Source organism: Biomphalaria glabrata, chromosome 10 (genome assembly GCF_947242115.1).
Source record: "Biomphalaria glabrata chromosome 10, xgBioGlab47.1, whole genome shotgun sequence".
NCBI classification, from domain to species: domain Eukaryota; kingdom Metazoa; phylum Mollusca; class Gastropoda; family Planorbidae; genus Biomphalaria; species Biomphalaria glabrata.
In genome coordinates, this window is record NC_074720.1 from 34,309,476 (window position 1) to 34,327,774 (window position 18,299).

The 18,299-nt window shown below is 34.2% G+C and overlaps 1 protein-coding gene across 3 annotated transcripts in view; it reads right to left on the reverse strand.

Moving 5' to 3' along the window:
- Positions 1-2,585: 2,585 nt before the first annotated feature.
- Positions 2,586-18,299, reverse strand: part of LOC106079295 (tyrosine-protein kinase JAK2-like) — a 41,974-nt gene continuing 26,260 nt past the window's right edge. For all 3 annotated transcript variants that reach the window (XM_056043385.1, XM_056043386.1, XM_056043384.1), the window contains exons 14-17: positions 15,630-15,858; positions 14,256-14,383; positions 11,639-11,820; positions 2,586-10,909 (exon numbers count right to left, since the gene is read on the reverse strand). In XM_056043385.1, coding sequence (XP_055899360.1) covers positions 10,591-10,909; positions 11,639-11,820; positions 14,256-14,383; positions 15,630-15,858 — 858 coding nt within the window. In that variant the 3' untranslated portion in view covers positions 2,586-10,590. The remainder of the gene's footprint in view (positions 10,910-11,638; positions 11,821-14,255; positions 14,384-15,629; positions 15,859-18,299) is intronic.

Below are 18,299 nucleotides of genomic sequence, written 5' to 3' on the forward strand. Positions count from 1 at the left end.
ATTTGGGCTATGTTGAAGTCACCTAAACATATTTAATTTGGGCTATGTTGAAGTCACCTAAACTTATTTAGTTTGAGCTATGTTGAAGTCACCTAAACTTATTTAGTTTGGGCTATGTTGAAGTCACCTAAACTTATTTAATTTGGGCTATGTTGAAATCACCTAAACGTATTTAGTTAGGGCTATGTTGGAGTCACCTAAACTTATTTAGTTAGGGCTATGTTGGAGTCACCTAAACTTATTTAGTTAGGGCTATGTTAAAGTCACCTAAACTTATTTAGTTAGGGCTATGTTGGAGTCACCTAAACTTATTTAGTTAGGGCTATGTTAAAGTCACCTAAACTTATTTAGTTAGGGCTATGTTGGAGTCACCTAAACTTCTAGATTCTGGAAATACAGGAACGATATTGATACAGAAGAGAACGTACAGACAGAGAGGAAGAATACAGAACAAAGAGAAAAAAACAAACAAACAAGAAAAACACACACAAAAAATACTTAAAAAAAAAACAAAGATAAAATGTTGTTAGTATTAGTTTGGATCAGTCATGCAATTAAATTAAACAGTAGCTCTAGACTAACAATAATAAACATGTGCTTTTTTTTTAGCGCAATTCAATGCGTTGAGCTATAATCCTATCACTTGTTTGGACCAGTTAGGAACAAAGGGGGTGGGAGGGGGGTATCTGTGTGAATGTTAACTTGGTCGCTTTTTAAAAGCATAAAACAAATGTTCATTCAGGGTTTATGCCTCCTCAAGAGGACTAATTCAACTTATACCACTATATCTTTCATCTACGATTCCTTCCCTTGTTCGATACCAAACAAAATAATTAATTCATTTGTAACGAGCAAGAAATAATTGTGCAAAATTTCAACTTGATCCGAAAATAAGTGTGGGAGAAATGACGCGCACAAACTTTTTACCAGACAGACAGACTGACAGAGTGAGTGGATAAAAGCTTTGTAAAAAGAGGAGACTAAAATAAGTCAAAAACTTACAATAGAATTTTGGATACTTCAGCACAATGTGTGTGCGTGCATGTTTGCTGTCAAAGTAGGGCTATAATAGTGACAGTTCAGATGAACTTAGATATCTCTCAAAACAATTTAAAGTTCATCTATCTCTCTACATAGTGAAGTTCATCTATCTCTCTAAATTAGGAAAGTTCATCTATCTCTCTAAATACCGTAGTAAAAGTTCATCTGTCTCTCTAAATACGGTAGTGAAAGTTCATCTCTCTAAATACTGAAAGTTCATCGATCTCTCTAAATGGTGAATGTTCATCTCTCTAGAATTAGTCCAGCAGCATGGTGAATGGCGATACTACTTAAAGATTTGATGTCTGCTGAACTATGAACCCCAAGAGACACAAATGTTAACTTTTGACTTCTGCTCGGCACTTCTACTTGAACGTTCAGCCAGGTTTCTTTGAATACAAATCTAATTGAGCCGCCAGGCTAAGTTCATCCCAGTAGTTTTCTCTTGAATATATCAGCAATGGTTCAGTTCCGGTTTCATTTAGAATGCCTAGACGCAGGGGGGGGGGGGGAGGAACAAGGCTAGGAAATGGGAGGTAAGGAGGAAGGAAGTATGAGGAGGAGATAAACAGTAGGGAGGAAGTGAGTTTGTAAAGGAGGGGGAGAGAGTAGGGAGTACGGCATAACAGTACTGAGGAAGAGAATGGCAATGTCTTCAACTTCAAAAGATGAGAGCAACGTTTCATATGACTCAGCAAAACCCAGTTCCGACCCAACATATTTGTCCACACCTGATGTAGACAAAATTAACATTTCATATTGATACCTGAGATATCTATATTGAATTATGTATGCCTTTTTATTGCTTCTTCCCCAACAATTGAATGAGTGTAAAGAATTCCTTTTGGAACCTTTATGCGTTTTCTAACAGACTAACGTTTGTAGTTTCTCTTCATATTCCTGGGACCTCACTTTTCCCTGAACTACTTCCATCAATTGCAACTTTTTCTTTGGACTGCAACATTTCTTTATTTTCATAGAGTACTCTCCTGTAGACAGTTAGTTCTGAAGTCCTGACGGTTTGCCTTATATTTTCATTTTTTTGAAACAATGTTTTGTTTTTTCCTGACGAGAATGCAGTTGAAAGAGAATTACTTAACATTGTTTCTCAACGTTAGCAACAGAAAGATATAAATCACTTGTAGCTATGACACGATGTTGTTTGGGTCTCAAGAGGATCTAGAATTAAAATTATTGCAAGTATGCATCTGTTTCTCATTTTAGTTTTTAAAAAATATGAACAAAAAGTTTTATTTGGAAATTTGGTTTTATTCATTAAACAAAAAGGTTGTGGGTGATTGTTTAAACATAATAAATATAATATAATCTAGAGTATAATTATTACCTTAAAAAAAGCGATCAGAGATATAAGTTCGAAACTAATAATCCCAAACATGAAGCTTATGGTGTGGTAAATTATACAAGTCAAGCACTATAGTGTTTGTCACACAAATTGTGTAACTCTTGAAGGCTTTTCTAAATGTAGTACATACTTCAATGATCTCCTTTACTTATCAAATGCATGAACAGAAACTTTTAATGTATCACAGGTTTGTATTGAGAATATAATGATTCAAAATATCAATGAAAAAGATACCTGCCATCTTTATGATGACATCTTGAATAATGTGGTCCTCTTCATTTGTATCTAAGAAAAAGACCAACAGTAACAAGGACTACAATACAAATAAGCTATAAAAAGTGACCTCCAACATTCCTATATAAACTACATTTGTAAAAAGTGTGTATTATGTAAATATGGCACCATAGAGATGAAACAAATATTGCATGATGTGATGATACATTCTCCGTCAAATTTCTTTATAATAAACTTCTAAAGTGCCAAAATAAATGTTTTATAATTATGTATCCAAAAAAAAAAAATTCAGAATTGTTAAAAGTTTAAACCCAGCTGGTTATGACTTAGTAATGAAAGAGTGTTAAGAAATACCAAGCTTGTTATAACAAGATTGGATCTAAATTACACATGACAAAATCTCCAATCACAGCTAATGACCACCAGTAGGTCTAACAATACAAATGTTTTTACCACCAGTAAATTTAACAACATAGAAACAAATTTTTATTACCACCGGTAAATTTATCAACAGAAAAGTATTTTTTGTTACCACCAGTAACTTAAAAAAAAAAAAAATTATTATGTTTAAAAACCAACCATAAAAAAGTGCTTATTGCTATATGCACAGAAGTACATAAAATAAGGTTATATACAATCTATATAAGTAAGTCTCATGCAAATAACAGTCTATTTTTTTTGGTAATGGGTTACAGTAGGCCAAATCACATCATGGTAAAATAAAATGTCATTACTAAAAGGAAAACAAGAAGTGACCTTGTTTAATAAGAGTTAGACATTTTTTTTTAAATCTACCTTATGTCACTGAATTTTGTTTAAGATAGAACTAAAATACTGAGATTCAAATAACTGAGTTATTGAATTAGATATTTTGTACATAATAGAACATATTGCAATGAAAAGTGAGGCTACAGCATCAAATGTATGTGGCTTAAATAGTCAGACAAGTGAGATTTAGAAATGACATGAAACATTTTTTGGTCAAATGCTGGTATAAAAATAATACAGTCCAATCTGATTACAGCAAAACTCTACTACCTAGCTGCAGGGACACACATGAGCCCAAAACTCTATGACCTAGCATGGACATAACATCTTCTAAAAACTTACACACTTTATCTCACATATCTACTCAACTTTAAACCTTATTTAAAAATATATTAGGAAGGCAACAAAAACAACTCAAGCTTTATGGCTGTACGCCTTCCAACATCATAAGCTAAACCCTCACCTGGAACCCCTAGGAAAGATGAACAGGGGGCTGCAAAAAATAAATACAAGATTCGCAAGCAGATGTCAAGCAGATGGGCAAGACATAATGAATGAGATAGATACCTGGAGGAAGATGGTTGGTGGCCTATACCCCAGGCAGAGATGAGATTATGAGTAATGTCTTAATAGTCACAGAAAAGGTACAAGAAAGTAACGTTTCCCTTTCAGGCCTTGTGATCTATGGGGCAGATGATGTTAAGATCATCTATTTATATGGCCAATTATTAATGAGCAAGGTGTCATGTGGCCAGCACAATTACCAACTGCCTACAGAAAAGATAGGCTAACAATAATGACAAAGCAAACTTGTAGTTAAAACTATCTGATGGCATGAAGACTCCACTCCTTAGTCCTATCTTCCTGTGTGACACTTTTTCATCTGCCCTTCTTTATCATTGACTCGTCTTCCCAATTCTCAAAGATACTAATGTTTACGTTCATTTCTTTTACTGCTTCTTATCTTATAGAATACAGATGTTACTTCAAAAAAGAAGATGATTACGTCCTATGCGTGATGCATTTAGTAATGCATATTAAACAATGATCTAAATTCTGCCAAGTCACTGGTTTTCCTGGCTAGCTCAACAACAGAAGAGATTCTTTCCAAGGGCAACTACTTTCATACCATATACTATTATGTTATTTATTTGAAATTAATAAATAGAAAATAGAGAAATATATTTGTACAATGTTCATGAATCAAACGGTACAATGTTAATCAAAAGGTACAATGTTAACCAATCGAAATAAAGATTAAATGACCTTAGCAACCAATCATCCAGCTCTTAGAATATATATATATATCCAGATAATAATGGTACAAAAGACAAGGAAGATCAAGTAAATAATTGTTAATGGAATAAAAGAAAGCTTATGAATTACAAAACTAAATGAGACAAATAAAAACAGATCATTTGAACGTGATAATAGAAAATTAACAATATAATAAATGATTATTGTTATGTAGTACAATATCAAGAACTCGCAGACACATCAATGCAACAGCAAAAGATTCAGCTTACAGCCTTACATCAGATATTTTCACTAATAACACCAATACTAACAATGTTAAGCAGTCAGTTCAGCAGTGGCTTGAAAGGCTTTTCAATGGGTTCCTAATAATTGGGTTAGAAACTTTTAAAATCAGACAAGAACATAAAACTAAAATGCTATTTAACCTTAGTTAGGCCAATATTATAATACGCATCTTCTGTTTTGGGCTTATACTTAGTAATGACTAAAACCTGATACTTTTACTTACTAATGGCTGAGACCTAATACTTATACTAACTAATGACTTAAACCTGATACTTTTACTTACTAATGGCTGAGACCTAATACTTATACTAACTAATGACTAAAACCTGATACTTATACTTACTAATGGCTGAGACCTAATACTTATACTTACTAATGACTTAAACCTGATACTTATACTTACTAATGGCTGAGACCTAATACTTATACTTACTAATGACTTAAACCTGATACTTATACTTACTAATGGCTGAGACCTAATACTTATACTAACTAATGACTTAAACCTGATACTTATACTTACTAATGACTTTAAAGAAGATAGAGAGATGCTCAAAAATGAATTGTTAAATAGATAATACGTTTTTATAAACAAATTAATTAAAATGTTTTGGAGAAATGTCATCTGCGATACACTATTTATTATTAAACAAAACATTTATCGTACTATTATATGTATTATTATGCACAACTTTTTTTTTTTTTTTGAAAAGCTAAGTGTTAAAATTTATTATTTAAAATTTTTTACAAACTTAATAATCTTATAATAATGCTATGTTATATATTTTTTAAAGATTTTTTTTTTCAAATTTCAGTGAAAGCATAAAAAACAACAACTTTTGTTTCAGTCTACAATAAAAGTCTTCAGAGAATTTATCAAAGAAAAACACAAAGAAGTGCTTATCTTATCTTAAATAATACAGACGTTAGTTCAAAAAAGAAGATGATTATGTCCTACGTGTCAGGCATTAACTCATGCATATTAACCAATGGCTTTAGTGCAAATGATGTGGCCCTCAGATAAGTTAGGCGAGATAATGTTCACAATTTAACTCTGAGTAAAAATGTTAGTTTTGTTTGTTTCTTGTTTTTTTTTAAAAAAAGAACATTGGATGGCACAGTGAACATGTTTTCAACATCAAAGCTTACAATGTTAAGACATTTTATACATAAACTTTTTACAAATTACACATGTTTGCTTAAGTAAGTTTCTGAAAAAGTAGCGTTATGAGTAATTTTAAATTAATATCCACATATATGGAAATAAGGAAAAGTTAATAATTACAAATCCTGGTAACAGAATAAATTAAAACACACAATATCACACAAAAAGAAAAATTAATCCCCAAAACGTATCCTGTAGAACATAACAAAAAGAAGTGTACATATTTCTGTGTCAGTGTGGACATCTTTAGTGTGGTTTTTTCTTAAGTTGTTTTTTTTTTTTACTGTCATGATCAAATAAGATAACTCAATTAGGACAGAGACTTTAAATTGCGTGGAAGGATCATAGGTATTCTTAGCAGCTTGGTTGATTGGATAATATTCTAGTATGATCTTTCAGACTCAGGCTTAGACCTTACACTGACCTGGCCATGAAAAACTATTTGGTCCTGTGATATGCACAATGGACTGTGGTTTGGTCCTCTCCATGGTTCCTGGTGCATACCCTGCCCAACCCATTCCCAAGCGTCCTATGGGAGGTTTAAACTAGAAAGCAGATTATCTTTAACTTTGAAGGAACATCCGAAACATGTAAAACAATTTACAAAAACTTCAAGACCCAAAGGTCTAAATCATGGCAATAAAAGTCATTGATAAAATTTAAAGTAATTGTAAAAAATAATACACATACATTTGATTAAAATATGGTTCTCTGTTTGTACCATTCTGTAACTTATATGGGTAGTAATGTAAGCCAATGGCATACTAAGCAGTATAAACATTTCCTGACCTATACATTTGTTCAACTTGTCATCATGAAGGAAGCTAGGGACCATTGGTGCTACCATGTGCCTTCTAGTTCAAGCCAAGTAAAAAGATTTCTAACCTCGCACATAGGATGGTTTCTTGTTCTGCTTAAGTGGTACGACTGCATGGATGTAAATAAAGGGAGCCTAGCATTGATATTGTTGTAACCCTGTTCCTCCCTGACTAACCTTTTTTTTTACAAGTGCGAAGTAGGGTGATTTTTGTTTATGCTGTTGGGCGTAAATGACCTTGACTAGTGTGTAAATGTGTTAAGAAACTTTAGTTATGATTTTTGGATTTCTTGACTGAGGATTGTTTTCTATTGTGTTAGTGAATTGGGATATGTAAATTTGATTTGGAGATTGTGACATTATTTCTTTTTATCAGGGATATTGATTGATTATAGTTGGATTGTGCTTCTGCAATCGAAGAGATACCAGCGATTTGAGAATCGGTGAATTATTTTCTTTGGTTCAATTCCACGTCTTAACAACTGGTGTCAGAAGTGGGAGATTGCCTACTCTACTTACAACATGTCTACTTCTAAACGCCTACATGAGCTCCAGATTAACGAAATCCGTAAGGAGGACATCGCAGCGCCAGGAAACAAAGAAGCCTTCGTTAGCCGTCTGAGAGATGCTTTGAAAGAAGACGGGTTTGACCAGGACACTTACGAGTTTGAAGTGAAGGCTGATCTCGGCAGAATGTTGAGTGAAATAAAAGAGGAGCTTCTAGGGTCAATGCGAGCAATGGCGACTGGTCTGAAAACAGATCTGGCGGAATTCAGAAGTAAGTTAAGGGAGGAAATCGCCACTGTGAAGTCACAGCTTACAGTAGAGATGGAGCAAAAGATTAAAGCCCTTAACAATGAGGTCCAGGCAGTCAAGGTCGAGCTGGGCAAGGTTCAACGCATATAAACAAATTCAGGATCGAGCGAAGCAATTTGGAAAGTCAAGCCACCTATTTTTGGTGGTACAGTCTCATGGACAGTCTATAAAAGACAATTTGAGGCGGCTGCTAAAGTGATCAACTGGAGTACGAACGAGGAAAAAGCAACTGGATTAATTTTAGCCTTGCGAGGAAAGGCCTCTGAATTGCTACAGATAGTTAACGACCAGCAAGATTACGAGGCCATTGTTAGAACAAAGGAATTGCGATTTGGGGACGAACACATGAAGGAGGTTTATAGAATGCAATTGAAGACTTGGTAGCAAAAACCAGAAGAGGCACTACAGGAGTTGATGGCAGATATCGAACGACTGGCACGCCTGGCTTATCCGACCTTGACCCAGGAGATCTTAGAAGTTCTCATAACAGACGCGTTTATTGATGGTGTTAGTGACCCTGAATTGAAGAAGGTTTATCAGATCAAGTGGAAAAAGAGAGGCAAGCGATGCTTTGGTATATGCCTTATCTTTTGAGGCAGCTAAAGACACATGAAAAACGACCCATTTCAGTCGGGGTCTTCATGTTCAGAAGGAGGACCTCACGGATATCATCAGACAAGTAGTGGAAACTTTAGATGACCGACGGTCTCAGCAAATGCCCAGACCAAATAGACCGGTCATTCACTGTTGAAATTGTAATGCTCCTGGCCACATTCAGAGAAATTGTACTCGAGGATATGCAGGCTGACCAAGAGAAAGACAGGGATTGGGTAGTCACCAGGCCAGCATCCAATCTCAGAACCAGGAAAACTAGATTCTGCCGGTCTCGTGGGGCGGAGACAGGCAGCAAGATTCACAGGAAGCTCTAGGCTTATCATCCCGGTGGACTTGCTAGGAAAAAATAGAAGTCTGAGAGTACAAGGAAAAATAGGAGTTCATTTTTGCAGATTTCTATTAGATACTGGCACATCAAGATCAAAATTCATGCTAGTCTTATTGAGAATAACATAATTCATGAAATTAGTGGCTATTCTATAAAAACAGCTAGTGGTGAACTTTTGCCAGTTTTAGGACAGATCACTGTAAAGATTGAGATTGCAAATCAACATTTTAGTCATAATATCATGGATGAGTGTATTCTGGGACTAGACTTCATGCAGTTATTTGGACTCTCCTACAACATTGGGGGTGGCACAGTGCAATATGGAAATCTTGAAATTCCGTTGCTGGGGAACGACATGGAAGAAGAACAGATAAAGAGGGTATTGATAACGGAAGGTACCAGCAAACCCGCACAGTCTGAAGCCATTATATGACACAATAGAAGGTAATGATCCTGTGTCTATCACAAGCCTTATAGAGCAGTCGAAGGAAGCGCACAGTAGACTGCCTGTGGGGAGAATAGTGGTTGTTAATAGAAACAACCGAAGGGTACCTGGTCGGGTTATGAAAATCGACACTCAAGCTTACAACCTTCAGAAGAAGAATGTTATCGCCACTTGTTGTCCATTGGAACTTATTGCATAGTGTGATGTGGTGGTCCCTGTAGCTAGTGCCTCGTCATGTGATTCTCGAGTTGATCGGATACTTGGAGATGAGGGTGATGATCTGTCAGAGGAAGAGTGCGGTGGGGTTAGACAAATGTTGCTGGAATTTGGGGACGTCGTGCCAGACAGTGAAAATGGGCTCGGCCAGACTGATTTGGTTTTCCAGAACGAGGTTGTGCGCTGGTTGCACCAGTATTGTGAGGAGATCAGGGTCTGTTTGAGACAAACAGAAAAAGGGAGGGGGCAGTGTTGTAACCCTGTTCCTCCCAGATTAACCTTTTTTTTTCACGTGTAAAGTAGGGCGATTATTGTTTATGCTGTTGGGCGTAAATGACCTTGACTAGTGTGTAAATGTGTTAAGAAACTTTAGTTATGATTTTTGGATTTCTTGACTGAGGATTGTTTTCTATTGTGTTACTGAATCAAAATATGTAAATTTGATTTGGAGATTGTGACATTATTTCTTTTTATCGGGGATATTGATTGATCATAATTGGATTGTGCTTCTGCAATCGAAGAGATACCAGTGATCTGAGAATCGGTGAGTTATTTTCTTTAGTTCAGCCCCACATCTTAACAGCTGTATTATCTCCCCTCTTCCATCTTCATATGTTCCAACCAGTAGTGTGTTGTTGTTTTTTTATATAATCATACACATTTAGATATTAATTAGTTTTAGTACAGCCTGATATTAATATATGATTTTCTTGGTGAAATAAATTTTAAACATACATATTAATATGAAGTGTAAAAAATCCTTATACATGATTATAACCCAAGTCCATGTAACAAAGATAACAGATTATGACTAGCCGCATCAGTAGATACATGTAGGTACAAGTCTTATGATGTCTTCAAACTCAGCTACCAATAATCAACAGTCACTGGTCAATTAACAGTTAAAAGTTGACATGTAAACAATGTTTGCTAATGCATAAAATTATTCCAGAGCAGATTTACCAGCCACAACTATCAAAAAAACTGACTTCGCTAAGTTTAATACAGTTGACAATGTCTCTATGATCTTCAGTTCTTCAAAAATGTTTTGAAGTGTAAAAAAAAAAAAGATAAATTCATATTTGATGTTTTGGCGTAAAAGATCTTTGACTATCATAAACAACAAATGCAAAGTGTTTTTGATAACTTCACTTCAAGGGCTATTAAAAACAATAGTCCTTAGGTTACAACAATCATTGCTCAGTTGTCTTAAATACAAGGCGAGACAATGTTAATTGCATTAACCCCAAGGTGTTATTTTTTGTCCTCTCAAAGAACTTAGCTCTTGCTGCAGTTCCACAAATGCAGGCCGATCTTTGGTCTCTAAACGCCAACACTTCATCATAATGTCATACAGATTTTCACACACAAAATTTTCTTTGGGAAGTCGATTCTTCTGCCTGTACCAATTCATTACATTTTGTGGCTCTGGCATTTTGACACTGGGATGTTTGCCACGAGAGAACACTTCCCACATTGTGATACCAAATGACCAGACATCCCCTTTTGAGGAGAAAGGTTTTCTTTCAGCTTCATCGTCCAGTATTTCAGGTGGCATCCTGCAAAATATAAAATCAAAACTAGAAAGAGAAAAAAGAGCTTGTGTTGCTGACAACACTGCTAGCTAAAGAATATGATAGTTTTGTGATCAAAATAAAAAAAAATTATTAATCACTATCAAATTCTTTTCTAGAAATCAAATTAGTGTAAACAGATGTATGACTCTAATAAATGTTCCCTTTCTAACATGAAAGGAAAAATATATAAAATGTTTGTATGCAAATTGAATAAGAAGCCAAACTGATTTTAGAATCTGGCAGGAAAACAAAAGTTGTGACTGTACTTTTGAGTGTTTAGAAACAAAATAAAAAGTGTTGACTGTACTTTTGAACATTTCAAAACAAAATAAATAGTGATGACTGTACTTTTGAATGTATAGAAACAAAATGAAAAGTGGTGACTGTACTTTTGAATGTTTAAAAACAAAAAAAAAAGGACATAAAAAGAAAAAAAGGACACATAAAAACAAAAAATAATGTGGCATGAATTGTAGAGCTACCATTCAAGTGTTCTCAAATTAATTCAAATCCTTACTCAAGCTACATTCTGTTTGCTAAGCACCTACAGAAAGCACAGATACCTTTAAGACACCCCCCTCCACCCACAAAAGTATTGGATCAAGCATGAAAGATGCATAATAGAAAACTAATTTAAAAAAAACAGAAAATAAAGGAGTAATGTAAAATGATAATATTTATTACACAATAAATGAAAGCAGATTAAGTTACCAAGGAAAGGGCATCTGCTCATCAGGTTTGGTGTTATAAAAACGATAGTTTTCCTCCATGTTTCGAGCCAAACCAAAATCTGACACTTTGGCAACGATGCAATCTCCACTTTGATGCAAAAGTACATTCCTGGCAGCCAGATCCCTGTGGACAATATCTCTGCCAGAAAGATACACCATTCCCTGATAAAAAAAAGTTTTTGTTTTATATAAGATTTAATGACAATTAATAAAAGTTAAAAATCCTCAGTATTTAAACACATTGGAGAGTGTACTCAGCTCTTATTGAATGCTATAAATTACAGAGATATTCTTTAATGTGTCTTAAGATTTAAGTTTATAAAATGAAATACTAAAATAGAAAGTATTTTAGAACAGTGATTCTCTATTACAATTTAAAACAAAAAACAGCAAACAAGGCCAATAATTCTTCCTAATGACAAAATACACTTATAACAATGTTGGCAATGCCATAATCAAGGACCTCCTGCAAGTTTTTTAGTTTAAATCACTGACCACAAATGAAAATGGTCCACTGATGCCAGTGATATCAGCTTTCCAGGACTCATCAAGGTCCATTAGTAGACAGCAGCAGGCTGAAAACTTTTGAGGGAAACCTTGGCCTAGGATGGATTACTTCAGTGTTGTAAGAATAAATGCATTCATACAGCTGTTTTTTGTGACGCTTGGGGATTTGACATCAACCACTGGCCCTACGTCATAAAGCTTTTCCACAAGGAGGATTTCATTTATAATTTATACTCCATGTTTTTAAAATTAAATATTTTCATTATGAACAACCCATGAAAATGGATCTTGAACAGAAGAATGTTAGGAAAATATTTTTTTACGGTATGGTTTTACTTCAAGAGTTAAATTAGTAGTTGAAAAACTCTAGTTCATCATTTTTAACCAAGTGTATAAGCTGAATCCTAGAAGCCTTAAATAACTAACCTCTTTTTGATAACTAGCAAACATTCTAGATTTTCAAACAACGATGCCCAGTATTTTAGAGGTATAGAAATAATGGCGATTTCAAAAACAAGTTTTGACTTTAGCAAACTTCTTGAATGACTACAACAGCATTTGTGAATAAAAGAAAGTTTTAGGAAAAGTATAAAATCTCTTTGAAAAATACTAATGGTGTCTGCACAGATGGTGCTCCAAGTATGCTAGTATGTTGGTCAGGATTTCAATGTTTGGTACACAATAGTTATTGGAACTCACTGTATGATTCATCGAGGAATTCACAGAGAAAAAAATTATAATGAAAGTATCAAATGCCAAATGCCTCGAATTGTCTGAAAAAAACTGATCCTTCCAAATGGAACTTAAGCTTTGGTAAACAAAGTTGGATGCAAATATTTTCATGTTGCCAACCTTATCTACTCTCCAAGGGGAAAGTGACATTAAACTTGACAAACTGATAAATTGATATTAACTGTGAAAGAACATTTAAGCATGATTGCAGACATTTCATCATATTTTCCAAATCTACCTGACAAGTTGAAGATATTCCGGAGACGTCACAGAAACAGCTTATTGAACTCATTGATAGCAATACAGCAAAAAATGGTTTCTCTTCAATGTCAGTTACAAATCTAGATTAAAAGCTTCCATAAGTGCTTTTTTTCTTTGGATGACCATTTCTTCAGTCTTCCTCCATTGTACCCAAAAGGATGACTTTTGACAGTCAGTCACGTCTTACAACATGATCCAACAAGTTCAGCTATAGTCTCTTCACAATACGGAGGTGTTAGGGTTCCTCCTGTTTGCCAGCCAGAGTGTTGACATGTCTTCTTTTCAAGGTATTTGATGGCCAACATTTTTCTCTAGCATTTACCCTCAAAGACTTAGACTTGTCTTTCAACCTCAGCATTCAGCATCCAACTTTCACAAGCATATCAAAGTACAGAGACAACTAAGGGTGGTACATAAAATATGCTCTGTAACAAGGGATATCAAATGAAATAGTTTTATAAATATCAACATTGCGCTATAACTGTCAACACTCCTTTGTCTAAGTTTTGGAGGGTAAGAAGTGAGATGGGTTGTAATTGGAAATAAAATACATTTTAGAGAGTTAACTAAACAAAATGTTGGATAACAACATGTTATGAGACTACAACATAACTCCAAACACAATTACATGATTATATAACAAACTGTTATGAGACTACAACATAACTTCAAACACAATTACATGATTATATAACAAACTGTTATGAGACTACAACATAACTTCAAACACAATTACATGATTATATAACAAACTGTTATGAGACTACAACATAACTTCAAACACAATTACATGATTATATAACAAACTGTTATGAGACTACAACATAACTTCAAACACAATTACATGATTATATAACAAACTGTTATGAGACTACAACATAACTTCAAACACAATTACATGATTATATAACAAACTGTTATGAGACTACAACATAACTTCAAACACAATTACATGATTATATAACAAACTGTTATGAGACTACAACATAACTTCAAACACAATTACATGATTATATAACAAACTGTTATGAGACTACAACATAACTCCATACATCATTAAATAATGTCATAGTCCAATGACACATTCAAACACTAACCTCTGCAATGTCTATACAGATCTTCAGAAGTATTGCAGGTACCAAGGGAATGTCTTTTCTGCTGACATATTTAATCAGGCTGTTCATATTCATGTACTCCATGATTAGCATAATCTTTGAGTAACTAACTGGCAACAAATAAATTAGTTTTCAGTGAGGGAAAGATATTTGTTAGCTGTGAAATGTAAACCATCACTAATGTTCTTTTAATGTTAGCTGTGTAATGCAAACCATCACTAATGTTCTTTTAATGTTAGCTGTGTAATGTAAACCATCACTAATGTTCTTTTAATGTTAGCTGTGTAATGTAAACCATCACTAATGTTCTTTTAATGTTAGCTGTGTAATGTAAACCATCACTAATGTTCTTTTAATGTTAGCTGTGTAATGTAAACCATCACTAATGTTCTTTTAATGTTAGCTGTGAAATGTAAACCATCACTAATGTTCTTTTAATGTTAGCTGTGAAATGTAAACCATCACTAATGTTCTTTTAATGTTAGCTGTGTAATGTAAACCATCACTAATGTTCTTTTAATGTTAGCTGTGTAATGTAAACCATCACTAATGTTCTTTTAATGTTAGCTGTGAAATGTAAACCATCACTAATGTTCTTTTAATGTTAGCTGTGTAATGTAAACCATCACTAATGTTCTTTTAATGTTAGCTGTGAAATGTAAACCATCACTAATGTTCTTTTAATGTTAGCTGTGAAATGTAAACCATCACTAATGTTCTTTTAATGTTAGCTGTGAAATGTAAACCATCACTAATGTTCTTTTAATGTTAGCTGTGAAATGTAAACCATCACTAATGTTCTTTTCATTGTTTTATTACTCAGCACAACATTGGATGATATGCACTGAATTTTTCTTCTGTTTTCCCCCCCAACTTGCACTTTAATTACAGTGGTATTGTTTTTTTTTAATGTTCAACTTAAAGGTATGTAATACAATACAGGGGAAGAAATCAAACAAGTGCAAAACAAATGGGTAGAAGAGTCAAGGTCGGATGTCTCAATATTGTACAGCTATTAGTAGGAAGTGTATGGAGATGTAAATAAGACAAGAGCCTCCATGAGCAGTAGCACCACTGGAATGGAGGGATGTGTTTTTCTGTTTTTTTTATTACAACATTACTAGTAGTTTCCTTGTTGTTTATTTATCTGTCCAGCAAGGATCAAACAAACCTGCATTCAAATGTTATTACCACTGGACTACCTAGGGTAATAAATAGTCTAAACTTTGTAATAACATTTTTATATGAAAATGTGAAGTCTATAGCAATCCTTAATGACCCATTATGAACAAAGACTAAATTAAAATAATAAATAATTTTTTTTTACTGCATGCAAAAGTAGAAAATAATATTTACATTGCTCTTCTTTAATGATGTATGGATTAATGGCAAAGTAAAGCATTTTGACAATCTTGGGGTGATCCAGTTCACAGGCTAGGGCAATCTCTCGGACAAAACTGGCCTCAGAAATCCTATCCCCTTTTTTAAACATTTTGGCAGCAACCTGGAACCAATCAGATTTAGTTTGGTGAAGGTTCAGGCTTGGTCTGCATATACTTGCACCCCACACGCTACCAAAATGGCCCTGAAAAACATTTTTTTATGGTTTATATTTAATTGTACATTAATATATTGCAGAAAATATCCAAAGATCCTGACACTGCAAGAATAAAATATGGACACATACACAAAGTAAACATCGCAAATAATATGAGAGTAAATATCTTTTCTTTTTATGTGTGCCTCCAGATTTAGAGTTGCTAACTATTCTGATTTAGTAGACAATTAGTTGATATCTGACTACCAAATTTAACTGAGTCATGAATATAACTGTGATATCATGTATGAATTACGAAGAACTATGAAGATAAAAAGAAGATTCAGGAAGCCGATTTACGGGCATATATAACTTGTTTATTGACAATATTAATAAAATACAGGTACAGTTCTGGCAAATAAATATCCAATTTAAATGAATATTGAACAGAACAATATCTCAAGAACTCAATTCTCCATTGACAATAAATATCAAATGAATGATAGTTGCACACTAATTAAATCTCAACTTCAACTCTCTACTGACTTAATACAAACTAACTTTACAATTACAGACAATAAAGATTATTATTATTATTACTCAACTGTCTTCAACAAAATTAAATATACTTCAATTTCACCATACTTCCATTCACTTTAACTGAATTGGCCGCCTTTCTCACTCTCTCTCTCTCTGACCTTGAAATATCAACACAGTTCACTTTGCATGAAGCAAACACTTCTTACAAAATAGTGCATTGCATTTAATAATAAAATTCTAACTTCAAACTAAGTCCAGTCAGATCAGTTACAAGAGTCAAACAAAACTTGACACACTTTCCTTCAAAAACAAAAAACATTTTTCTTTGAGCCTGGATCAGCCTGGAAAATCTTTGACTTAGCAGACTAATGACTTGGCAGGCCAATGATTTACCAGGCCAATGACTTAGCAGGCCAATGATTTAGCAGACCTATGACTTAGCAGGCCAATGACTTAGCAGGCTAATGATTAAGAAGGCCAATAGATTCTTCATTGGCAAGATTGAGCAGATTAGAAATGACATGCCATCCCTCTCATCACAGCTTGACCACTCTCTTTCAAAATTCTCCTTTTTGCGAGTTTCAGCTTGTATCTGAAGATTATGTCAAAAGTACTATTTTAAAGATGCCAAATAAGTCATGTGACCTTGATCCCATTCCAACTTCCTTGCTCCTTGAATGTTTAGATGACCCACAATTACTAACATTGTGAACTCTTCACTGACTTCAGGCATTGTACCACAGCAATTTAACTCTTTGGCTCCGCACCAACGCACAGGGCGTTGATTTTAAAAAAGGGGTAAAAAGTCGGACCAACGCTGGGGGCATCGGCTATTTCAAATTTATTTTTTTCGTTTCCATTTCTCCAATTCTTGTTTTTTATTGCTTAATTGTTTATCTAGAATAGTTTCCCTTTGCTAAACATCCGGAATTTCCTTCATTTAACGTGTTTTTATTTTGTACGAAGTTTGTAAAGAGATGACATTTATTTTTTCTGTGTGCGTGTTTTTTTTAATATGGAGCTTCAACCAAGGCCATATAAACTCTGTAGATCTAAATATTTCTTTGATAAAGAAGTATAAGAATTCAGATGACAGTGGTTTTGTTTCATCTGATGGTGATATTGATAAATCTAATTATATAGATCTAGATCTAGTAAATTAATTTATAGGTCTAGACCTAGGCCTAGGCATAGGTCTAGTAATGATGAAGTTTATCAGCTGATGAAGCAGCTCCACCCCCAGCTAATGTTCAATGTAGATCTAGAACTAGTTTAGCTGTCTCTACATTATCTAGATCTAAATCTAATCAGATAGATGTAGATCTCTAGATCTATCATCTAGGCACTGAAACAGAGCAATTTCAGATTTATTCCACCAAGAAATTGGGTTGTCAACCTAGACTTAGTCAGCACTGCATCTATTGAGATGGAATGTTTTTTTCATTGACAATCAAATTGTTGATAGTCTTGTTAGCAAAATAAATAGCTATGCTGACCATAGGATTAAATGGAACACACCTGCTAGAATAAGATCCATTTTCAGAGAATGGAGACCTATAACTATAAAGAAAGACAGAGTATGTAAACACTTTGGGTCAGGGAGAACGGTTTATGTTTGCGCTGGATGGGAGTCGAACCCACACATTCATATTGACTGCTTCCATGAATATCACAACTAGAAGGAATATTTATATACTAATTACATGAAGAACTTTAGAAGAAAATATATATGGCTCCTTTTGTCTCGAAAGGCAATGGATGCGCCCAAGTGAGTCACTGGTTTTGGCTTAATCTTGAGACGGGGCAGAATCTGGTGTGGCTAATCAAGCCAATTCTAGAACGGCAGACTTTGCCACAATTCGTACATGTGTATGCCTCTGATTTAGGGCTAGCAGACAGGGCAGCTTTCTTTTTTTCCCTCTTGATTAAAGCCGCTTCAATTCTTTTGT